This window comes from Lucilia sericata, unplaced genomic scaffold (assembly GCF_015586225.1).
Source record: "Lucilia sericata isolate MDLA Ls3-8-SP2 unplaced genomic scaffold, ASM1558622v1 Contig001518F_arrow, whole genome shotgun sequence".
Lineage (NCBI taxonomy): Eukaryota > Metazoa > Arthropoda > Insecta > Diptera > Calliphoridae > Lucilia > Lucilia sericata.
Window position 1 is genome coordinate 4,177 of NW_023995444.1, and position 27,354 is coordinate 31,530.

Here is a 27,354-nt window from a genome sequence, read left to right on the forward strand (position 1 = left end):
ACAAACTTATCTATACCCTTCTCACGTGAAGTTTATAAAAAACAATCAAAACTTTAAGAATTTGTAACTATTTTTTTTATAATTAAACTACTAAAAGCACGTCTTGTGTTCATGTATAAAACTGACGTTCGTGCTTTGAGGCTATATTTGCATTTCATTGTATTAAATCCTCATTTTTGTACTGAATATAATGTTCACCAAAAGAAAAGGTCAAAGTTCCTAAAGAGCTTTATTTTAGTTTTAAACCGATAAAAACAAAACGAATCTCTACAGCCTCTCACATTTTGTTTTTAATTTTCAGCCAATTTAGCTTTTTATTATAAAAAAACGTTTTACTTTAAAGATTTTCAAAAATTCTCTTTAATCTTATTTGTTTCTTCCTACTCGTAATCTCATTTAAGAAAATAAAACAATATGAAGTACTGCAAAAATATAACGCCATGAGTTGATGGGCCTTCAAAATTTTATTTTACTTTAAAGTTCTTTATTAAATATTCGCTGAGGAACAAACATTTACATGTTTATAAAATATTCAGTGTAAATTGTTATTAAAAAAATACAGAAAAAACAAAAACATTTTGTACATATTTAATGTTCTATTTAAGATGTAAATAATTTTTAAATTTTTCTCTTAACAGAAAAGTAATACAAATTTAATAGTTTGGGATGATGAGGTATCAGAAAATAAATATGCTTTAATATTTATTTTAAAAAAGTCAAAGAAAAAATTGTTATTGTCTCTTCATATGTACATATATATATAAATGTTCTTATATTTTTAGGAAAATTATATATTTTTGCTATTTCAATTAAAATTTAACTTATATTATAATAGTGGGAAGAATTTCATGTGTTTGAATTGAAGTACAAAATTACCTAAAATTTAAAAATTCTATCAAATTGTGTACATAAACAGTGCTCTATTGTAAATGTTACATGAATTCTCAAATGTTCATTTAGTTTAGTATATAACACTCATTCTGTACAATGGTACGTATGATGATTATTTAATTATAAAATATAGCTTATACGTAGAGTGACACATATCGCTAATACAATTGAATAAATAAAATAATAAATTCATAGTACATTGTTGTCACATATTTATTCAAACAAAATCTTAAATTACAATATTGTAAAAAACCTTGACAATATACTATTTCCTTTAACTTTTTTACAGAAATATCATACAAAAATATACATTAAATTTATATCATTTTTTCCACAAAACTGGCCTTGTTTGTGGTCATCAACATGTCGTTTTATTTTATATAACTTTTTCTTTCTGGTTGTACATTAATTTTATTATTCTTTAAAACAATGCAGAAGCATGCAACGGACAAAATAACAACATAAAAATAACAACATTTATTTGCCACATCAGTAGGGCATTTCAACAGTAGTATGTTGAAAGTAAGTGCTGCTGTGGCAAGTATTTTATAGTTGAAAATGTACATTTTTTTCTTGAAAGCAAAAGTTGCTTAATGGTTGAAATGAATTTGAAAGGATTAAAAATACGAGGGCATGTGTAAACATTAAGTGGACAAAAACTGAACTAGAACTAGAATCGTATTAGAACAGAACTAGAACTGAACTAGATTAGACTAAAACAGAACTAGAACTGAACCAGATTAGACTAGAACTGAACTATAACAGAACTATAACTGAACTAGAACTGAACTAGAACTGAACTAGAACTGAACTAGAACTGAACTAGAACTGAACTAGAACTGAACTAGAACTGAACTAGAACTGAACTAGAACTGAACTAGAACTGAACTAGAACTGAACTAGAACTGAACTAGAACTGAACTAGAACTGAACTAGAACTGAACTAGAACTGAACTAGAACTGAACTAGAACTGAACTAGAACTGAACTAGAACTGAACTAGAACTGAACTAGAACTGAACTAGAACTGAACTAGAACTGAACTAGAACTGAACTAGAACTGAACTAGAACTGAACTAGAACTGAACTAGAACTGAACTAGAACTGAACTAGAACTGAACTAGAACTGAACTAGAACTGAACTAGAACTGAACTAGAACTGAACTAGAACTGAACTAGAACTGAACTAGAACTGAACTAGAACTGAACTAGAACTGAACTAGAACTGAACTAGAACTGAACTAGAACTGAACTAGAACTGAACTATAAACTGAACTAGAACTGAACTAGAACTGAACTAGAACTGAACTAGAACTGAACTAGAACTGAACTAGAACTGAACTAGAACTGAACTAGAACTGAACTAGAACTGAACTAGAACTGAACTAGAACTGAACTAGAACTGAACTAGAACTGAACTAGAACTGAACTAGAACTGAACTAGAACTGAACTAGAACTGAACTAGAACTGAACTAGAACTGAACTAGAACTGAACTAGAACTGAACTAGAACTGAACTAGAACTGAACTAGAACTGAACTAGAACTGAACTAGAACTGAACTAGAACTGAACTAGAACTGAACTAGAACTGAACTAGAACTGAACTAGAACTGAACTAGAACTGAACTGAACTAGAACTGAACTAGAACTGAACTAGAACTGAACTAGAACTGAACTAGAACTGAACTAGAACTGAACTAGAACTGAACTAGAACTGAACTAGAACTGAACTAGAAACTGAACTAGAACTGAACTAAAAACTGAACTAGAACTGAACTAGAACTGAACTAGAACTGAACTAGAACTGAACTAGAACTGAACTAGAACTGAACTAGAACTGAACTAGAACTGAACTAGAACTGAACTAGAACTGAACTAGAACTGAACTAGAACTGAACTAGAACTGAACTAGAACTGAATTAGAACTGAACTAGAACTGAACTAGAACTGAACTAGAACTGAACTAGAACTGAACTAGAACTGAACTAGAACTGAACTAGAACTGAACTAGAACTGAATTAGAACTGAACTAGAACTGAACTAGAACTGAACTAGAACTGAACTAGAACTGAACTAGAACTGAACTAGAACTGAACTAGAACTGAACTAGAACTGAACTAGATCTGAACTAGAACTGAACTAGAACTGAACTAGAACTGAACTAGAACTGAATTAGAACTGAACTAGAACTGAACTAGAACTGAATTAGAGCTGAACTAAAACCGATTTAGAACAAAACAGAAAGCGATTATATTTATCTAAAAAAAATCCCAAAAAATTATTTCTTTTTAAACTGTTTTAAAGTTAAATAGTATAAGAGCTCTTCCGGTATTTATAACTCCTCTGTTACCAGCCTCGTTTTCCGTTTAGCACTTTGTGTGTGTGGCTTAATATTGGTCTTTGCTTTCAATAGGTCAGTTATTAATGAAAAAGAAGAAAAAAACCGGAACCTAAACAAATATTATGGCATAAAGATGAGTTTTTACCAACAATAAGTGTTTATAACAGAAGAAAAAGCACAAGAAAAAAGCTAAAAATTGTAGTGAAAATGTACAATTGGGAAAAATATTTTGGTGGTTTTAAAATACAGTTATCCATAGAGAGAAGAAAGCGAAATATAAAAAACTTTATGGCATAAAAACTGTCAAAAGCAAAAGTTAAAATATTATTACATATTTATTTTTAACATTTTTTTTGGGATTCTGTTTTAAAACAGAGATTTATAACAATGAAAATAAGTTTTTTTAAAGAAATAAAAAACGAATGCTTAAAAATAATAAATTTTGTTTAAAATTTATACAATTTTAAAGTCTGCTACAAACATTAGTTTCATAAGAATAATGTATAGTATTTTCACAAAAGTTTGAAGAAATATTGTAAAATTAAGTTTTTCATTTCCTTGTCTAAATTCTTGGAAAACCAACAATATAAGAAAAGGTCGTAAAAACTAAATCAACTCAATCAAATGGCTGCTTAAGCAAATTATGGCACAAGTTTTGTTCTGCATATTAATCATTTATAATTTGGCTTACAAATCAGTTTCAATTAATTATTTGTTACAGGCAAAAAATCTCACAGCAAATGGGCGTTAATTTTATAATTTCCTTAGCATTATTTATAACCCCAATAAATCTCTTGCAAATTATATTGTGGTTACAATTATTTATTAAGCAAATATGCAAATTTATGTAGAAAAAAAAGAGAAGAAAAGCTACAAATTATAACAATTTGTTGTTGTAGTTTTTTTTTTTGTAAAAAAGGCTTGAAATAATCGTTTACTTCCGCAAGCAAAGTGACCTACATTGTGGCAGGAGTTTTGTTTAGTATTTTTTTTTCCATTTTTAAGTGGAAGAAAACAAATTCATCCATTTTAAATACACACCCCAAAATTTGTAACGCAAATTTTATGCAAAATTGTGTCGAAAAACGCATTTAAAATGAGCGAAAATAATGGTGGTTTAAAATATTAATTTCACTTGAAAAGGGTTTGTTCTATAAAGAAATGGTTTATTTTTTTTTTTCATTTTGCATTTTAAATTAATTGTATGTACTTATATAAACAAATTTTATGGCATCATAAAATCTTAAAAATTCCTAACGGTTTGCAATATATGAGCCTGAGAAAATGATCAATGACAGAGCGATATAATCGTTTTTAAAAGACATCTACTATGATAACGTCATCTACTTTAAGGAAGATATCATCCAGACTTAAATAATCAAGTTTAAGATTTTCCTCTTAACATAATATTTCCTTATTTCTCGTCTATAAATTTCAGTCGAAATTTTTTCAAAAATTTTATATGTATACAGTTTTTGCAAGCAAAAATTCATCTTTTACTAAATGAATTGCGTACTCTGTAAAAAATTTGCATTATTAAGGGTTTTGGAAAAAAAATGCTCTTCTTGCAGAATTTCTACATAATATGTGCTAAAACTATACTCTAATAAGTATGCATAAAATTCAACTGAGCTTTTTATAGAACCCTACAAATTCTTCATAGTGTATAAGTTAAGTATATGTAAAGTTTTTCTAAATGGATTTTTTTTGTATATAACATACATACTTGCTAAAAAAATTCATAACCATTGTATAATTTGAATATTTTTGCATATATAATGTTTTTTACTCTAACAATATTCAAAACTTTTACTATGCATTTTAACAGTTTTTGTTCGTTCAGTTGCAGTTTTTCCAAATAGTATTCAAATTGTATAAATGGAAAATTTGAGAAAGGGAGACTCTTAATAAATGGGATAATTCATTGCAATTGTTGGTAATATTGCTTAAATTATCTTTGATATTTGCTGTTAGCAAAGAAATTACTGTTCATATTTGAGAAAAAAGTAATCAATAAGGTATTCAGGGAACTAGTCCATTATACATGAGTCAATAGGCAAGCCCGTAGACATGTCAATAGATAAGTCAATAGAAATATTACCAGATGTACTAGCCCATAGTTTAGTCTACAAATTCGTCAGTAGACTGGTACATGGACGAGTTCTTTGACTAGTCAATGGAGTTTTACAGTTAGTTAGTTAGTTAGTTAGTTAGTTAGTTAGTTAGTTAGTAGTTAGTTAGTTAGTTAGTTAGTTAGTTAGTTAGTTAGTTAGTTAGTTAGTTAGTTAGTTAGTTAGTTAGTTAGTTAGTTAGTTAGTTAGTTAGTTAGTTAGTTAGTTAGTTAGTTAGTTAGTTAGTTAGTTAGTTAGTTAGTTAGTTAGTTAGTTAGTTAGTTAGTTAGTTAGTTAGTAGTTAGTTAGTTAGTTAGTTAGTTAGTTAGTTAGTTAGTTAGTTAGTTAGTTAGTTAGTTAGTAGTTAGTTAGTTAGTTAGTAGTTAGTTAGTTAGTTAGTTAGTTAGTTAGTTAGTTAGTTAGTTAGTTAGTTAGTTAGTTAGTTAGTTAGTTAGTTAGTTAGTTAGTTAGTTAGTTAGTTAGTTAGTTAGTTAGTTAGTTAGTAGTTAGTTAGTTAGTTAGTTAGTTAGTTAGTTAGTTAGTTAGTTAGTTAGTTAGTTAGTTAGTTAGTTAGTTAGTTAGTTAGTTAGTGTAGTTAGTTAGTTAGTTAGTTAGTTAGTTAGTTAGTTAGTTAGTTAGTTAGTTAGTTAGTTAGTTAGTTAGTTAGTTAGTTAGTTAGTTAGTTAGTTAGTTAGTTAGTTAGTTAGTTAGTTAGTTAGTTAGTTAGTAGTTAGTTAGTTAGTTAGTTAGTTAGTTAGTTAGTTAGTTAGTTAGTTAGTTAGTTAGTAGTTAGTTAGTAGTTAGTTAGTTAGTTAGTTAGTTAGTTAGTTAGTTAGTTAGTTAGTTAGTTAGTTCACTGTTAGTTCACTGACAATATCGTAGTCAATAGATTAGTCAACTGATCAGTAATGAATTACATCTTCAACTATTTCAACTTTTTTAAAATTTAAAATTTACACTCTATAAAAAGAAGTTGCCTTAATACCTGCTGATATGTATAAGTGTAATACTAAATACTAAAATAGGTTCAACATTTACCACATGCTCACCAACTAAAAACAGCATATTCATTTCATGGATATTATTTTGTTAAAAATTCAAAACATTAAAAATACTTTTCATGCTTTACACGTCTAGTATCTATTTAAAAATTAAAAATAAAAACATACAACTTTGGTTTTCCGTTCAGGAAATTAAATTTGGCTAAATTTAAAATGAGAAAAAAACTAAATGTTTGCTCTTTTGTATATCATTTTAATGAATAACTGCTAATATTTGCGCTTTTGCTGCTCTACTTATTCTGCCAGTGAAAACTATTTGCTTTGGGCCAGATGCACCATTAACTGTAATCACCACAAGTAGGGTAAACGAATTTTTTGTTTTAATTTTATTATCAAGTTTAAAATTTATTTTTGCCATTAACGATTATAGCTGTATCTCTATCGGAACGTGCTGCAAATGTTAGCTTTACAAAATACTTTTGAAAACTATTGGGCGTGCATGAACATGCAAACATAAAATTGGTTTTTATATTTGCAACATTTAGTTGCAATTTTACCATAATATATTGAATACATGTTAATGTATGTAAACCAGGGAAAACTCCCACGAATACAAACTGTGAAAAACAGTTTGAAGTTAATGGTTTAGAATGAACAATTTTCATTTTAATAGATAAGCATCAAAAAAGATTTATAACAAAATATGTTAAAAATCCAATGGCTAACAAATTATATAACATCACAAACTATTATTTTTTGCAAAATATATAAATTAAAACTAACATCATTTCAAAACTACTGTTTTACAACAACTTCAAACATTAAATATTATTACAAATATTTTCCTATATTCACATTAACTTTAAGCACACATTTTATTTACAAATAGTGTTATCTATTTTCTTTTTTTTTATAAATATTAATAGTTTTATTTAGCTCTGTCACCTCTTTGACATTAAACAGATTGTGAAACCTCACTTTTTACCCTAAAAGCCCCAAAAATAAATACAAATTGTCATTTTCATAGAAAATTCTGCACGAAAAGAAAAGTTTCTATTCATCACCTTGCAACATCTGCAAGAAATGTTGATCTTCAATATTTCAAGTCATTTTAACCATGGCTATGAAATATTGAATAATATTATATCTTCTACAGGTTGTAGGAAAAACACTTACTTTATTGTGTTAAAATAGTTTTTTTTATCATTTTTTACAAAAACTTTCGAAAGTCATGTTCCATTTAACTTGGGAAAATTGTCTAATAAAATAAAAAAGTAAATTTTTGTTAGTATTTGGAGCTTTTTTCTTTGGAAAAAGGTTGCAGACTTTAACATTGGAAAGATGAATTAATGGTTTAATATATTTTCGTAAAGGAATGCACCAGAAACAACTTTAATGTATTTTAAGTCAATTTAATTAAAGAAAGGTAATAACGTGCAGTCGGGTATGGCCAACCATATGATACCCTACACCACACCGATTATAGTAAACACGTTAGAAAATTTATCATAAATATGAACTCAAAAACATTATTCGGGGACAAAGTCCGCATACAACCGTGTGCACAAGGTTTGCACAAACACGCAGACGGATAAACAGACGATCCTTTAGACTAACTAACTAACTAACTAACTAACTAACTAACTAACTAACTAACTAACTAACTAACTAACTAACTAACTAACTAACTCAACTAACTACTAACTAACTAACTACTAACTAACTACTAACTAACTACTAACTAACTAACTAACTAACTAACTACTAACTAACTAACTAACTAACTACTACTAACTAACTAACTACTAACTAACTAACTAACTACTAACTAACTACTAAACTAACTAACTAACTAACTACTAACTAACTAACTACTAACTAACTAACTACTAACTAACTAACTAACTAACTAACTAACTAACTAACTAACTACCTACTAACTAACTAACTAACTAACTAACTAACTAACTACTAACTAACTAACTACTAACTAACTACTAACTAACTAACTAACTAACTACTACTAACTACTACTAACTAACTAACTAACAACTAACTAACTAACTAACTACGAACTAACTAACTACTAACTAACTAACTAACTAACTAACTAACTAACTAACTAACTAACTAACTAACTAACTAACTAACTAACTAACTAACTAACTAACTACTAACTAACTAACTAACTAACTAACTAACTACTAACTAACTAACTAACTAACTAACTAACTAACTAACTAACTAACTAACTAACTAACTAACTAACTAACTAACTAACTAACTAACTACTAACTAACTAACTAACTAACTAACTAACTAACTAACTAACTAACTAACTAACTAACTAACTACTACTAACTAACTAACTAACTAACTAACTAACTAACTAACTAACTACTAACTACTAACTAACTAACTAACTAACTAACTACTAACTAACTAACTAACTAACTAACTAACTAACTAACTACTAACTACTAACTAACTACTAACTAACTAACTAACTAACTAACTAACTAACTAACTAACTAACTAACTAACTAACTAACTAACTAACTAACTAACTAACTAACTAACTAACTAACTAACTAACTAACTAACTAACTACTAACTAACTAACTAACTAACTAACTAACTAACTAACTAACTAACTAACTAACTACTAACTAACTAACTAACTAACTAACTAACTAACTAACTAACTAACTAACTAACTAACTAACTAACTACTACTAACTAACTAACTAACTAACTACCTAACTAACTAACTAACTAACTAACTAACTAACTACTAACTAACTAACTAACTACCAACTAACTAACTAACTAACTAACTAACTACTAACTAACTAACTAACTACCTAACTAACTAACTAACTAACTAACTAACTAACTACTAACTAACTAACTAACTAACTAACTAACTAACTAACTAACTAACTAACTAACTAACTAACTAACTAACTAACTAACTAACTAACTAACTACACTAACTAACTAACTAACTACTAACTAACTACTACTAACTACTAACTAACTACTAACTAACTAACTAACTACTAACTAACTAACTAACTAACTAACTAACTAACTAACTAACTAACTAACTAACTACTAACTAACTAACTACTAACTAAACTAACTAACTAACTAACTAACTAACTAACTAATGAGGTAAATCCTGCCACTAGACATGACATGTAAGTTTTTGCTGCTGATATCTCTTACATTTCACAAGGTATCTAATGATTTTACTACAAAGCATTTCTCAACCACTATTTTTGTTTAACTTTCTTTCATTGACATTATCATTAATTACCGTATAGCCTAACATTTGTACTAAAATCCCATCAATAAGGATTCTTCTTTTTTATTCATTTTATTCCATGTCTTCCTATTTAGCTTAAAGGCTAAATAAAATAATGACCCATAAATACATACTTATTGTCTGAATATAATAAAATAAATCTTCTATAATTCCTTTAGAGTCGCACACACAATAAACAATAAAGAAAGAGAAAAATAAAAAGTATTGGTTAAATTAATTCAATTATAACTTTAGGCTACTGGATTCTCCAGTCATTATAAGTACAATTATATTGGTAAATAAATATTTGTATTTTAATTTATCTTTCATTTGATTCCCTAAGGATGTATTTATATTGATAGTGGAAAACGGCAAGTGGAATTAATAGAGTGTGACATATTCTTAGGGAAATAACCATAGTTAGTATGTGAAAGTATGTCACATGTGATAAATGTCAAAAATAAATAAATAATATTTGTTTGGATTATGATATTTATGAAGGGATAAATAGTGGAACATGTTATAAATATTAGGAAACTATAACAACATAATAGGGTTGTAACTGCCCTTTTGACAATGTGAAATACTCACACACTCATATTAAGAAAAGTTATATTTTATAAACTTTGCGATATAGTCCCTTTACTAATACATGTGTATACTAGTCAGTAGTGTTACTCACTTATTAATCCTTAAACAAGTCTATAGATTGGTCAATGGGTTAATCTCTGGACTAGTCGATAGACTAATACATAAAACACTCCAAAGTATCGTTCACAAAAGGTCACAGACAAAACAGTATACGCAGAGAAAAAACATTTTTCGAAACGGTTAGCATAACTATACTATGTTCTTGGTAACAAAATTTTAGTTACTTTTCATTCTAGAGTTTGAAATCAGGATTATTTTCAGAATCGGTAGTGATTGTAATCCAATAAATATCAGCCGTAAATAGATTTAGTACGAGGACATGGGGACTCTACAGGAAATTGTATCGCTGTCGAACTCGCGAAAACGGGTCCACAGTTGCCCGACTCGGACATAGACCATACAATAGATAACATGTTCTAGGAACTCTCTCAGGTAAGAAGGAGAAATGGGTCTACTTGTATTCAAACAAATAAGATATGGCCAATGCTTGATAATGAGCGCACGGACCATCTTCTGAGGCATGGGCCAACTCAGAAAAATTATAGCTGTCATCACAGGGCTGTATATTTGGTAACCACGCAATGAGACTTGGATTACCTTACACTGACTACTGTAGAAGCTGCCAAGATGAGAAAGAAGACAAATCAATTGAACATCTTATTTGTCACTGTCCTGCATTGGGGGACATTCAACTCCGATATCTGGGACATCGATTTTTGGAGGACACTTCAGAGATATCAGGGATTAGAATAGTTAACGTAAACGCCTTTATCAGAAGTAGGTTTTTCGAGTCCAAGACTCTTTCCTTTTATGTTTTAATCACTCTCTGTCTGTCTGTCTGTCTTAATCTCCATCTATCAGTCTCTGCTATTAGCCGCTTAAATTCCTCTTTTTAATGCCTCTTTACTATTGCCTTTAAATACAACTTCTTTTTTCCTTGACTTCTTTTCCTTTTAATATACTTATAGGTATCACAAAGGACACACGTGAGCATCCAAACGACCATAATAGTTATACTAATCATAATATGTTTAGACTATAACCATAACTAGAACCAGATTATGGTAACTACAATCATGTTTTGCCCTGAGTCCGTTTAATATTTAAAACAGTCAACAGACTTTTCTGTAAATTAGTCAATATTTTAATATAACTTTACTATTAATAAACAAATTTTTCATTAAACAATTAGGAAAGTATGTCGGCATGGCCGACCATATGATACCCTACACCACTGAGTATGTTAAAAATGTGGATTATTTTTATTAACAAAGCAATTAAAATGTTTACCTTAAATCCGAAATATTTTAACAGTTTGTTGAAAAAAAGTTATTTTCTTAAAGAGGGGTTATATGGGGGCGAGGGTAAATATGGGCCTATCCTTATACATCTTGGTACATGGCTTTATGTTTACATTAGAGTTATGTATGCTGGATTTCACCGTAATACTAGTGTTTATTAGTGAATTATTGACTTTCAAGTCATTTTCTGAAGGGGACTTTGTATGGGGGCTAGGGTCAAATAAAGTCCGATAATTACGAAAATCGATAGTATCATTAAGAACTAAGGTTTTCCGATTTTTGTAGAGATACTACAATATTTAACATAATTATGAACTCAAAAGCCCTTTTCGGGCGATAGGGTAGTATAGGGGCTAGGTGAAATAATGGACCAATTTCAACCATTTTCAATAGGCTTCGTCGGTGGGCCAAAAAACACGTATGGTTCAAATTTCAGCAAAATATCTTTACATGGACAGCCAGCCGGACAGACGGACGGACATGGCATAATCAATTTAGAAAGTGATTCTGAGTCGATCGGTATACTTTAAGGTGGATGTAGGACCAATATTTTTGTGCGTTACAAACATCAGCGCAAACGTATAATACCCTCCCCACTATGGTGGTGTAGTTTATAAAAATGTTAATCTAAATTAATTTTTACTTACTATGTATGACTCACTTAAAGAAAATTTTGCATAAAGATAAAATAATTTATTTTAAATATCTACGTAATATATATTCCCTGAATTAATTTAAAGATAACTCTACCACCACTTCAATGTAAATCACTCAATTTCATACTTTGGTATATTTATCTTTCTAATGACGCCTTTAGAAATACATACATATTTATAAAAATATAAATTCCATTTCTATATTGATTACTTATTCAAAAATTGTATGCCGTCATAATTTGTTATACTCTGCATATCATTTGAAATACTTAAGTATAAACACGTGACCATTAATCTTGGTCAATATTGAGTGATAGGCATTGGTCGGTAAATACTGTTTGAAGTATTTGATTATGGAAAATATTAAAGGAAAGGCGGAATTGAATGAAGTACTTATAAAGAATTATTGTAAATTTTAAATGAAAGATAGTAAAACATTTTCTAGAAAGATATTATCTATGTATAATCACAATTACGTCTAAAAATATGTAGTGGAAAATCTATAAAAAGTATCTTTTGAAATGAAAACTAAAACATAACTTTTAGAAATTACAAAATTGTTTAATTCTATAATATTAATCCTAAATTATCCAAAATCAATGAGTTATGTTAGAAAATTTCTAAACTAACCACTGTGTATAATAGCTTACAAAGCCACTTCTTAAAAGTTGTTCTTTTATACATAAAATACCTCGGTAGTTTACCCTAAAAAGACATTATTTGGCAAATAACAATATTTCATTTTCGTTATACAAATTTATATTATTTACTGCAAGTGTTCATATTTCAAATTTTATTTACAGTAGTGGCTAGTATTTGATTTGATAAAATTGTTTTTATTTAAAATTAAATAAAACACACTAATTTTATACATATCATTATAAATATTGCAAAGATAATAAAATACTAATAACATGAAATTTATTTATGATTATGGACAATAAATAAATAAAAAAAAAAAACATTTATACAAATCGAAATTTCCATTCATGAGGAATTAAGCAGTTGTAATCAAATTATGATATGTATACAACTGTTGCAAGATCTTGTTTATATTTCTCAATACCAAAACAATTTCTAAGAAACTTGAATATCCTAGACTTTTGGATGTTATATTGTTATACCCTACACTAATATAGTGGGGAGGGTATTATGCGTTTATGCTGATGCTTATAACACATAAAAATATTGGTCCTACACCCATCTTAAAGTATACCGTTCGACTCATAATAACTTTCTGAGTCGATTAAGACATATCCGTCCGTCCATCCGTCCGTCTGTCCGGCTGGCTGTCCATGTAAACCTTGTGCGCAAGCTACTGGCCGCAATTTTCAATATATTTTGATAAAATTTGAACCATACTAGTTCTTCGACACAAGAACGATTCCTATTGAAAATGGTTGAAATCGGTCCATTGTTTCACCTAGCCCCTGTACAAACTGACCTTCCGATTTTGGGCTTTTTAATCATAACTACGTCAAATATCTACTATCTTACCAAAAATGATCGGCCGTCGTTTGGCTCTAGCCTCCATAAAAATCTTGACTTATAACCTTTAGTATAGCGATGAAATTCAACATAACTAATCTTTATATAAAATTACATCCCTCCTCCCAATTTGTTGAGGATCGGCTCATATTTGACCTTAAGTCCCATATAAAACCACTTTTAGATATTTAATTTTTCATCAATAAATTGCTTAAATACAACGGAATTAAGGTAAAATTCAATATAAAAGTTTCTTTATGAAAAATAAATATTTTTTAAAAAAATACCCATGTTGTAGGGTGTCACAAAGTCGACCATGCCCGACTATACTTCCCTACTTGTTTTATATGAAAACTCTTGCCAAAACGGAAGGAATTAGGGGTCTAAAATTTTCTAAAAATTTGATAGGGTATCGAAAATAAAAAGTGGCTTCCTAGAATAGAGTTTCGACATAATTGACTTAAAAATAACGGTATTACGATGAAAATCGACACTTAAAGGAACTAATAGAAACTCAAACATCCTACCAAATTTTGACTATTCCCCCCATATCAGGCTCCCTTCAGAAAAATTACTTTAATTCTCATTAAAGCTTTAAATATCGTAGTATTTTTATACCCTTCGTGAGAAGGTTATATATTGTCATTCCCTTTGTAATTTCTATAATATAATTTTCCGGACCATAAAGTATATGAGTATGCAAATTATAGATCCTTATAAATAGCGGAGTCAATTAAGATATGCTCCTCGGTCTGTATGTTTGTTGAAATCAATTTTCGTAAGACCCCGGATATCTTCGGGATATAAGCCTTTAATAACTCCATCAGATATGCTTTCGGAGAGTTTCCTATATTAAATCAATCAAATCGTTCGATAAATAATGGAAATGTGAGCTAAAATCCGAGACAAGCTCTGATAATTTCAATAGAACGTTTGTGCATGCTGACGCCAGAAAACGCTAGAAAACAACAACAACTTATAGCTCCTATGGTATATGTTATTATACCCTCCACCACCATCAGTGGTTATAGAAGGTTTATATAAGTTTGTCGTTCCGTATTTAACACCAAGAAATAATCATCTGAAACTCAACAAATATATATATTCAAGGTCGTTATGAAATTCTGAGCCGATTTACCTATGTCCGTCTGTCTGTCTGTGTTAAACACGCTCCCCTTAAAAAAAGCAAAGGAAATCAACCAAATACTCCGAAAATGTACATTATTGACCTAAGCAGTTTGGTATTAAAAATCGGCAAAATCAGTTCACAACGAAAAAAGTTAAGGGTAAAAATTTCAGACTACCTCAAAAAAATATTTTTTTTTTCCAATTCTCGAGTAGTTTTCTCAGAAACTACCAAGGATAATTCAATGGATTTTAGCATTTTAGAATCAATCCAAAATTTCCCATAGCCCCCATACAAAGGTACATATTCTCGGAAATGAATTTATTGTTAATAACTTCGTCAAAAATATCGGTATCACCACCAAATTTTGCTTATGTGTATATAATGTGAACAGAAATCATATTACCCAGTTAGATCAGTATCAGTCCATAATTGGAGTAAGGTTTTCATAGAAAGTAGCTTACAAGTGGTGGGTTAACGTGGTAGTTCACTGTGCGCGATCAGTCAAGTAGAGTCGAAGAGACTCCGTTTTGACCGGACCACTCCACTCGTCCGATGTAGTATTGTATAGTATTAGATACAGCCTATAGCAGTGAGAAATTTCAGGATATCATTAAGCTTAGATCCAGATATCTCACCAAGGTTAGATATGAAATAACTGCCAAGAAAACGGTTTCCAACCAACCAGCTTACAGGTGGAGGGTATTTAAGGTTCGGCATATACAATACTATATAGCACACAAAAAGAACAACGTGTAATGTATGAAGCTGTATCTTGTTATCGTTTTGTTATTGCCAAAATCAGGGATGGAGAATTGTTTGGGAAAATTGTGCAAGGATGGGAAAACTAACTAATTTCATTGAAATTTCATTTATATATGAATGTGAATAATAAATGAGACTTTATTTTATATTAAATATTTGAAACATTTCCACACTTTCATTTCACATCATTTATTCATATTAATTTCACATTTATTACACATTAAAGTTATATTTGATTTTTTCACTTTTTCTCTCTCTCACATTATTAAATATGTATGATTTACCATTTATGTTCTTTTTATTATTTCATAACAATCAAAAAATATCGAAAATTAATATGCATCACTAGGAAAAAGGAAAAAAACAGAAAAAAAAACATTGACATCAAAATGGTTTTAATTAAAAAAATATACTCTTACCACTTACAATAAAAATATATGTAGTATTAAAAAAAAAAGAAAAATTTAATATTTGTTTATTGTTTTCCATTTTATTTTTTAATTTCAACAATTCACTGCTTTTGTCCAGAGAAAGATAGAACAAAAAAAATAAGGACAACAGAATTTACATGAATAAAGATTTTGTTTTATTCATATTTGGTTTAATTTATTTTCATATTTTAACACAATATTTAAAATATAAATGAGAATATAATAAATATATGCATAAATGATGAAAACTGTAGGTTGTCTAATAACAGTGGGTGAAAGAAATCGGTGAACAAAAATGTAAATTATCAGACAAAATATTTACTTCAGTGATTAATTCTGCTTTTTAGTAGTTAAATTCACATTTTATTAGAAAAAGTTTTACGGAAAACTATAAAAATTCAATTTTTTTTGCCCTTCACTGTTTATTTATTTTATATGTGCTTGCCCACATACACGCTTGATATCCATACATATCACCAGAACAATCCCACACACACACATTAAAGCAAAACATTTTTACTATTTAAGTGTACAATTGTGTAAATTATTTTTATACATATGAATATGATGATAGCACAGTAGAAACTTTTACCAAAGGATACTTCAACTAAAAAGGACTGCGGAGTTTTAAATTGAAGAGTTTTTTTTTTAATAATATGTTTTTATATCCTAGGACCTCTCACTGTAATCATATTATTATTTATAAATATTTACTATTCATTCTTAAATGTTTTCTGAAATTGCGTTCAATTTGTCCTTAAACAATAATGCAATTAATTTAAAAATATAACACATCTGAAGTGGCAGCAATTTATGTCTATGGAGAAATATTTTTTATTTTTTTTTTTTTTTGGTTGCATTACTTCAGGCATGTACTCACTGAAAGGCAATGTGTCTGATATTTATATGATAAATTATTATGGATATTTTTTTTTAATATTTTTATTGGAATAGTGAAGGAATATCGACTTTTTATATGAACACTTTAAAGTTGTAAATGAAGATTTCAATTAAGGCAGGAAACATATGCAGGAACATACTTAAATTTTTCTGTTGAAGTAAGGCGGACACTCTCTTATAAGGCACAGTGGTTGAGGCACATGTAATGTTGGAAACATGTGTTTTAAGTAACTAAGTAACTAAGTAACTAACTAACTAACTACTACTAACTAACTAACTAACTAACTAACTAACTAACTAACTAACTAACTAACTAACTAACTAACTAACTAACTAACTAACTAACTAACTACTAACTAACTAACTAACTACTAACTACTAACTAACTAACTAACTAACTAACTAACTAACTAACTAACTAACTACTAACTAACTAACTAACTACTAACGACTACTACTAACTAACTAACTAACTAACTAACTAACTAACTAACTAACTAACTAACTACTAACTAACTAACTACTAACTAACTAACTAACTAACTAACTAACTAACTAACTAACTAACTAACTAACTAACTAACTAACTAACTAACTAACTAACTAACTAACTAACTAACTAACTAACTAACTAACTAACTAACTAACTAACTAACTAACTAACTAACTAACTAACTAACTAACTAACTAACTAACTAACTAACTAACTAACTAACTAACTAACTAACTAACTAACTAACTAACTAACTAACTACTAACTAACTAACTAACTAACTAACTAACTAACTAACTAACTAACTAACTAACTAACTAACTAACTAACTAACTAACTAACTAACTAACTAACTAACTAACTAACTAACTAACTAACTAACTAACTAACTACTAACTAACTAACTAACTAACTAACTAACTAACTAACTAACTAACTAACTAACTAACTAACTAACTAACTAACTAACTAACTAACTAACTAACTAACTAACTAACTAACTAACTAACTAACTAACTAACTAACTAACTAACTAACTAACTAACTAACTAACTAACTAACTAACTAACTAACTAACTAACTAACTAACTAACTAACTAACTAACTAACTAACTAACTAACTAACTAACTAACTAACTACTAACTAACTAACTAACTAACTAACAACTAACTAACTAACTAACTAACTAACTACTAACTACTAACTAACTAACAACTAACTAACTAACTAACTAACTAACTAACTAACTAACTAACTAACTAACTACTAACTAACTAACTACTAACTAACTAACTAACTAACTAACTAACTAACTAACTAACTAACTAACTAACTAACTAACTAACTACTAACTAACTAACTAACTAACTAACTAACTAACTAACTACTAACTAACTAACTAACTAACTAACTAACTAACTAACTAACTAACTAACTAACTAACTAACTAACTAACTAACTACTAACTAACTAACTAACTAACTAACTACTAACTAACTAACTAACTAACTAACTAACTAACTAACTAACGAACTAACTACTACTAACTAACTAACTAACTAACTAACTAACTAACTAACTAACTAACTAACTAACTAACTAACTACTACTAACTTAACTAACTAACTAACTAACTAACTAACTAACTAACTAACAACTAACTAACTACTAACTACTACTAACCTAACTAACTACTAACTACTAACTAACTAACTAACTAACTAACTACAACTAACTACTAACTAACTAACTAACTAACTAACTAACTACTAAACTAACTACTAACTAACTACTAACTAACTACTAACTAACTAACTAACTACTAACTAACTAACTAACTAACTAACTAACTATAACTAACTACTAACTAACGAACGAACTAACTAACTAACTAACTAACGAACTAACTAACTAACGAACTAACTAACTAACTAACTAACTAACTAACTAACTAACTAACTAACTAACTAACTAACTAACTAACTAACTAACTACTAACTAACTAACTAACTAACTAACTAACTAACTAACTAACTTTATGTCCTTCTTCAAGTCTGCGTTTTTAGTCCACTTATGTTTACTTTAAGTAACTCTCGGCAGGGGACCTTACTTGGTGGGCTAAGTGTGGACCGGCCTTTTATATAGTAAAATATAACAAGTAAGAATGTTACTTACATTCGACTATGCCGAATCTTACATACCCACCATCAAATCGTATGCCGTACATAGAATTATCCCCTATAAACATTTGGCTTGTAAGAAACTTACTTTTGTATATCGAATTTCATAGCTATACTTGCATTTTTAAGCCATTAATGTGAGTTAAAATCATTTTCGGAAGGGGGCCTTATATGGGTGGTAGGGTCAATTATGGACCGATTCTCATAAAATTCGGTGAAGAGATTTGTGCTTGCATGAAACCTACTTAGTGGTGATGGGCGTTAAAGTAATTTTTTGCGAGGGGACCATGTATTTGGGGTAGGGTTAATTATGGACCGATCTTTATAAAATTTTGTAGAGAGAATTTGACTCATATAAGACATATTTATGTTGTATTTCACCGCTATACTCGTATTTTTAAAACATTTATGACTCTATCGTGCTTTCAACACACAGACGGACAGACAAAGCTAGATCGTCTTTGAATTAAATAAGGACTCAGAATATATATATAGTTTTGTGGGTCTATGATCAATATTTCGATGCGTCTTTTTTATGGTGGCTAAAATAAGGATTCTGTTTGTGTCTGCAATAGTTTTTGCAGGCAATGAAAATGCAAAAAAAAGCGAAAATTATTATAAGCTAACTTCTTTATTGAAGTGCTAAAAATCGAATGACAAAATAATTTCTTTTAAAACAATACAAGAGTTAATACAAAAATTTTACATAAAATAGCCCAAAAACCGTAATGCATATATATTTACAATCAGGTAGTTAAATATGTTTAAATAATACAATCTATCATACATATATAACTATGTCTCTGAGATAGTGTACTCTGAGATATTGCATTATGAAAATATTGCACTCAGAGAATGCAAGTAAAAAGTGGAGACTTTTTATGTACGTAAGTATGTATAGTTACAAGTATGAACAAAGTAATGAGGAAAAGTAATAAACAAATTTTAAATATGTAAATATTGATATAATATTGTATGTAAATATATATGCATTACTTTTAGAAATTTATTACGGTTTTTTAAGAAACAAAACATAAGAGCAAAAAATAAGACAAATTTTATAAAGTTGACCAGGAGCGTATCTGCCATCAACATCCTCCCCCCGTTGGAAGACTACGGCTTTCAACCAATGAGTCTATTGGCAAGACTGCTACCTTTGATACAGCACGCTTCATTAATCCGTTGCTAGTTTGAACCATCACTACACGAACTACATTATCATCACCGCGTATGACGTCAGTAATACGACCTATTTGCCATTTTAAGGGCTGTTGATTTTCATCTTTCAATAAGACCATTGATCCAATAACGATATTTTCAGTTTGTTCACGCCACTTTGTGCGCTCTTGTAGTAAAGTTAGATAGGAGTTGCTCCACCTTTGCCAAAAAATCTGCTTCATTTGACAAACTCTTTGCCATCTACTCAAACGGCTTATGTCTAAATCGGTTATACTGGGTTCAACTATGGAAATTAGAGGGCCACCAATTAGAAAGTGCCCCGGTGTCAGAACCTCAAGATCATTGGGATCTTCCGAAATGGGGCATAGCGGGCGAGAATTTAAAATTGCAGATATTTCACATATTAAGGTGCGCAACTCATCAAACGTCAATTTATTGAGGCCAACTGTGCGATAGAAGTGTAATTTTGCAGACTTAACAGCCGCCTCCCACAATCCACCAAAGTGGGGCGACCTAGGAGGGATAAATGACCATTCTATTCCATCTTCAAGGCATTGCTGCTGGAGCGCTTTCTGATGTGATTGGCTGAAAAATAGCTGTTTTAACTCAGCCAGCTCATTTTTGGCTCCCACGAAATTTGTTGCGTTATCCGACCAAATTACCTTGGGTTTGCCCCTAATCGCAACAAAACGACGCAAGGCAGATAAAAACGATGACGTCGATAAATCTTGGACGACCTCCAAATGAGACGCTTTTGTCGAAAAGCATATAAAAATCGATATATAGCATTTAACTGGTGGACGATTTCTCACTCCAGTTGTATGAAAAGCATTATTTGGCCTGACTCGATCGGGTGGTAGGCATCCCATAACGTGCTGGCTCAATTTTGGCTTCAATTTATAACAACGCAAGCACTTAGAAATTATGGAGCTAATAAGTTTTCGTCCTCCAAGGGGCCAATACTGCTGACGAATTGAAGCCAACAAACATTGTGGGCCAGCATGTAACAGCTTCTGGTGATAATACATTACCAACGACTTTGTAAATGGGTGTTGTTTGGGTAGAATGACTGGATGGCGTGCATCAAAATCTAGAATTGAGTGCTGAAGTCGGCCACCGACACGAATTAAGCCAATGGAATCGATTATGGGCATCAACGAAAAAAGCTTGCTAGACGACGATCTGTTTTGATTTGCTTTTAATACTTTGTATTCAGGAGCAAAATGTGTTAGCTGAATATTTTTGATTAAAAGTTGTGTTCCATTTTTGATGTCACTTGGTGTTAAAACTGCATTTTTGCCTCTCGATTTGGAATATATAAATTTAAAAACATACGCAAATATTCGTTGCATTTTTAAAAATGAATTGTGATACTTACATTGTATCGACAAATCCGACAGCGAAACCGCTACCAATATGTTACGACGTCGTTCAGGTAGTTCAGCTAAAAACTCGACACTATCTGGCCACATTGATGATTCATGACGCAAAAAATTTGGTCCACAACTCCATAGGGTAGAATTTAACAGTTCTTCAGGCGATGCACCTCTTGATAAGATGTCAGCTGGATTTAACTTTGTAGGAACATAATGCCACGACATTTGACTAGTGAGTGTTTGTATACGAGAAACTCTATTTGAAACGAAAACGTTGAAATTTGATGGCTGCTCTCGAAGCCACGACAGCACTACCATGGAATCTGACCAACAGTGTACAACACAATCGAACGGTAAGGTATTGATAATTACATCCACGAGTTCAGCTAGAAGACACGCTGCAGAAAGCTCAAGTTTTGGTACCGTTAAACTTTTGAGGGGTGAAACTCTCGACTTAGAGCACAGCAATGATAACTTTACGACACCATCGAGTTCAGTACGAATGTATACGCAAACACCATAAGCAGCTAGGCTGGCATCACAAAATGCATGAATTTCTATTTTTGAATTTGGCGTTGAAACATAGCGAGGAAATGTGAAATAATGGATAGAATCAAATTTCGAAATATATTCGAGCCATGACAAATGTAACGATTGTGGGAGACTTTCATCCCACTGTAGTTGAAGCTTCCATAAATGCTGCATGAAGATTTTGGCCTTTGTGATGACTGGACCAATTAAACCGAGAGGGTCATATAGACGAGCAATTGATGATAAAATGGATCGTTTATTTATAACTTTACAATTATCAACAGGTGTAAACGAAAAGATGAAGTTATCACTCTTTGGATCCCAAACAAGTCCAAGTGTTTTGGTAACATCTGTTCCGTCTTTAAATTTTAAAAATTGTTCACATTGATCTGGAGGTACTTCATTCAAGACTGCAGGAACATTTGAACACCATTTCCTTATGAAAAAATTGCCAGTTTGTAGTAAAGCTGCTACCTGTTGCCTTATCTCCATAGCCTCTTCGACAGTGTCACCACCAGAAATCATGTCATCTACATAAAAGTCACGTCTTACTATTTTAGCAGCCAATGGAAATTTACCTTCTTCTTCAGTTGCGAGTTGGTGCATGGTGCGGATTGCCAAAAATGCAGCGGGCTTTGTACCGTAGGTAACAGTGTTTAATTTGTATGTCTTTATCTCCTCACTTTCATCTGCTCTCCACAGTATACATTGTAAATAGTCATCTGGGTAAGACAATCGAACACACCTGTACATTTTACAAATGTCTCCACTTAGGGCAACCTTAAAAAACCGATACCGCAATAGGGTGTTAAATAGTTTGGGCTGAATAGTTGGACCAGCGTACAAAATATCGTTGAGCGACAAACCACTTGTTGTTTTTGCAGAGCCGTCAAAAACGACCCTTAATTTTGTAGATGTGCTGTCTATTTTATGCACACAGTGATGTGGGAGAAAATATTTCTTTGGTTCGCTCTGTGGAGAAATTAACGACATGTGATTTAATGCAATGTACTCACTCATAAATTCTGCATATTGTGCTTTAATATCCGGGAGCTTTTTGAGTTTCCTTTCCAGAGTCTTAAATCGATGTAGAGCTCGGCTATACGACTCGCCAAGTGAATCCGCACCACGCCCTTCGATCTGAGGTAACCGCACAGAAAACTCGCCAGTATTAAGACGGACTGTGTTTTCCAAAAAGTGATTTTCGCAATGAATGTCTTCAATTGATAGTGGATTGATTTCAAAATTGTTTTCAACTTCCCAAAAACCTTTTATGATGGAACACAATTGATTCTCTTGCTCGAATGTATTACAACTGACAGCCAACGACCTGTAATGTTGGGTACGAAAACCACCACCAGCAACTACCCAACCTATTAATGTTTTTTGCAGCACCGGTAGATTATCAGCTAATTTGACTTGTCCAACTGACATTAAATCAAAAAACAACTCGGCACCTATTAAACCATCGATACGACCACATTTGTCAAAAGAGGGATCTGCGAGCTCTATATTTTTGGGAATATTCCATTCTGGTCTATTTCTGTTAAAATCAGGTTGGTAATCCGTTATGCTAGGGACGACCATCGCAGTTAGCGTGGTTGAATAATCTCCATGTAAAGATTTTATTACAATATCAACAGATTTATCTATAGTATAACCTCCATCGCCAATTCCAGAGATACTTGCCTGAATCCGATTGCATTTTAAACAAAGTTGATTTACGAAGCGTCTTGTGATTAGGCTGAGTTGCGATGCAGAATCTAATATAATACGACAAGGTACAAAAAATCCGAATTGATTTTTTACCATAACAATTGCAGTAGCCAGCAAAACATTCGAGGATGGCGTCTTTGTGAAATGAGGTGGGCCAGAAGAAATCAGTACTGCTTGCGAAGTAGTTGGAGCTGTTTGATCCGCCGAAGATTTTGTGGGTTCATCTGTCTTAACCTTCTCGATGTGCAACATTGTGTGGTGTTTCAAAGAACACTGTTGGCAATTACCTGAGATACAGCTGTTGAGCATATGCCCTTTTTTTAAACAATTTAGGCATAACCTCAGTCTTTTTGCTTCTTTAAAACGGAGGGAAGGGGACAAATTTCCAAAAAGTGAACATTTAGTGATGAAATGATCTTTGGAATCGCAAAATGTGCACAAAGCCGACGAAGTGGCGGTAGAGACATGAACATGACGATATTGTTGATGAAGTTTTTTGGAGCCAGGTGGGTTTGAGGACTTACTTAAAGCTGAGTTTTCTAAATTCTCAACCATACGACACCTGCGTTCTAAAAATGTTGACATTGAGTTCCAGGTTGGTAACTCATTAATTGACAAGTTCTCCTCCCATTTCATTCGAGTCTTCGTGTCCAATTTTGTTGACACTAAATAAATTAAAAGCCCGTCGGCAATTTGTTGTTGATTACCGATCGTTTGCATAGCACGTAAATGTGCATTTAATTTATCACTCAAACGACGTAAGCTAACAGCTGAACCGTTTTCAACACAATTTAAGGAAAATATCTCTTTGATGTGAGTTTGGAAATTTAATAGCTTATTGTCAAAACGATTTTTTAACAATAACAAAGCTTCCTCATAATTTGCATCGTTGAGTTCCAATGAAACTATAGTGTCGAGGGCAGCTTCGCCTAAACTTGCACGTAAATAGTGGAATTTTTCTAGTTTGCTTAAATCATTGTTGTTATGTATAACGGTCTTGAATAACGAAAAGAAATTTGGCCATTCCGAATAAGCACCAACGAATTTTGGTAATTGAATTTCGGGAACTTTTGTTTTACGAAGCGATGTTTGAGAATATGGCGACTCATCGAGCGAAAATTGGCGCAATGTTGAACTACGCGGGTTTGAATCAAACTTACGAGTGGCATTGAGTTGGCGAGTTAACTTAGATTTAACATCAAGGTACAACGAGACGAAACACATGCGATCAGTACCATCCAACTCGCTGATTTCATTTTCTTCGATGATACTTTGTGCCATTTCATAGCTTTTATTAACCTCCTCGATGTAGCTCAAGCGAACGGACAGCTCCGCGTCATCATACTCCTTTAGCTGAGATGGGGTTAAAGTTTGGTTCAAATTCTCTAGCTGCTTTATCATTGCAGTAGCTTTTGTTTTAAAGGGCAATAAGTTCTGCGAATGTTCTGCTTCCTCGATGTCGGCAGATTTTTCAGGTTGATTCGTTGACATGGCGAACAAAATGTATATCGTCTATGGAGTAACAAGAACGCAACACAGATCTAACGAAAACGACACGACGAATTCACAAAGATGGACTACAATAAAATAATTAATATCCGAATTGATATTAATTAACAATATCCGAATTGATATACAATAATAAAACCGATCACGTCGGGGTCACCAATGTTTGTGTCTGCAATAGTTTTTGCAGGCAATGAAAATGCAAAAAAAAGCGAAAATTATTATAAGCTAACTTCTTTATTGAAGTGCTAAAAATCGAATGACAAAATAATTTCTTTTAAAACAATACAAGAGTTAATACAAAAATTTTACATAAAATAGCCCAAAAACCGTAATGCATATATATTTACAATCAGGTAGTTAAATATGTTTAAATAATACAATCTATCATACATATATAACTATGTCTCTGAGATAGTGTACTCTGAGATATTGCATTATGAAAATATTGCACTCAGAGAATGCAAGTAAAAAGTGGAGACTTTTTATGTACGTAAGTATGTATAGTTACAAGTATGAACAAAGTAATGAGGAAAAGTAATAAACAAATTTTAAATATGTAAATATTGATATAATATTGTATGTAAATATATATGCATTACTTTTAGAAATTTATTACGGTTTTTTAAGAAACAAAACATAAGAGCAAAAAATAAGACAAATTTTATAAAGTTGACCAGGAGCGTATCTGCCATCAACAGATTCATAAAATGTATTTTTATATTAGGTAATAACTATTTTTGGGCGGTCAAATACCACAGCGCTACAGTATTACCAATAATGTTCTGATAATGAAAACATATTTGTTAAGTCAATTTGGTGAAAAAACTTCCGCCTCTAAAAGCAATTTCTAAAATGCTTTTATTCGTTATTTTTAATAAAGTTACTTTATACATTTTCGAATAAAGTTATACTATCATCTACAACATGCGTTGTTATCGCGATTTATTGAAAAAAAAACTTGCAAAATTGTTAAGCAAAGTTTTAATTATGATCATTTAGAAAACCCGATTTTTATACAAAAAATCATCGCATTTGAGGCGGGAACATTCTTCACAATCAAGAAATAGACCTTGCTATAATCCTAACGTACACACATACATATGTAGGCCTTTGTGATGCCTCCTGTAGGTTAGTTGTTTGTGTTTTAGTCTGTGAGTCTAGAGGTTGTGAATTTGATTTCTATCAGATAAAAAAGAGAACAACAGATCTTTCGATCTGATGTATCGTAAATCCAGCTTTCAAACTGTACAATTTATTTTACTTTTGTGGGTCTGTGACAAATATTTCTAAATATTGTAATGTAACTCATTTGACGAATAATCTTATGAATAAAACTTAACTTAAACTTAACATGCCATTTCTTTAAACTATATTTAATCGATAATATAAATATTTTAAACATTTTTATTGCCACTAAAGGTTAAAGACATTTGTCTCACCATATAAAATTGCCATAAATTTTTCAACAATTTGCTTGCAGTCATATGTCAATTAAAACTGTCAAAGTCTTAAATGATTAGAAACTTTTTTATAACAGTAATATCGGTATCAATATTCTTCAAGACACTTGGAAAAGTTAACAAATGCTACTTGTATAAAGATACAATAAATACAATAAAACAGACAAAAAGTTTTTAACAGCAAAGAGGTAAATAAGAACCTCATTCATACGAGGATTGCACAATGGGTATTTAAGCGAAAAAGTGTTGTAAGGGTTTTAGAGGTTTTAATTAAAAGTGGTTGAAATTAAAAGAATTTTCTGATATTGAGCCTATACAATTTCTCGCAGAAGGGGTTTAACTTAACTTCAGTTAAAATGAAAACGGAATATTTAGTTGACCTTGTGCTATTAATAGAAAATAACATAATAATTTTCAATTAATAATAACATTTCCCTA

General features: G+C 30.7%; 1 protein-coding gene across 1 annotated transcript; it reads right to left on the reverse strand.

The window, feature by feature from the left end:
- Nucleotides 1-20,299: 20,299 nt before the first annotated feature.
- Nucleotides 20,300-25,438, reverse strand: LOC119611732 (the record flags this gene model as incomplete). Its single annotated transcript, XM_037967412.1, has 2 exons — nucleotides 21,703-25,438; nucleotides 20,300-21,075 (listed from the first exon to the last, which is right to left on the reverse strand). Coding segments are annotated over exons 1-2 (4,512 nt in total), but the record flags the coding sequence as incomplete, so codon positions are not given.
- Between the last annotated feature and the right edge of the window lie 1,916 nt (nucleotides 25,439-27,354).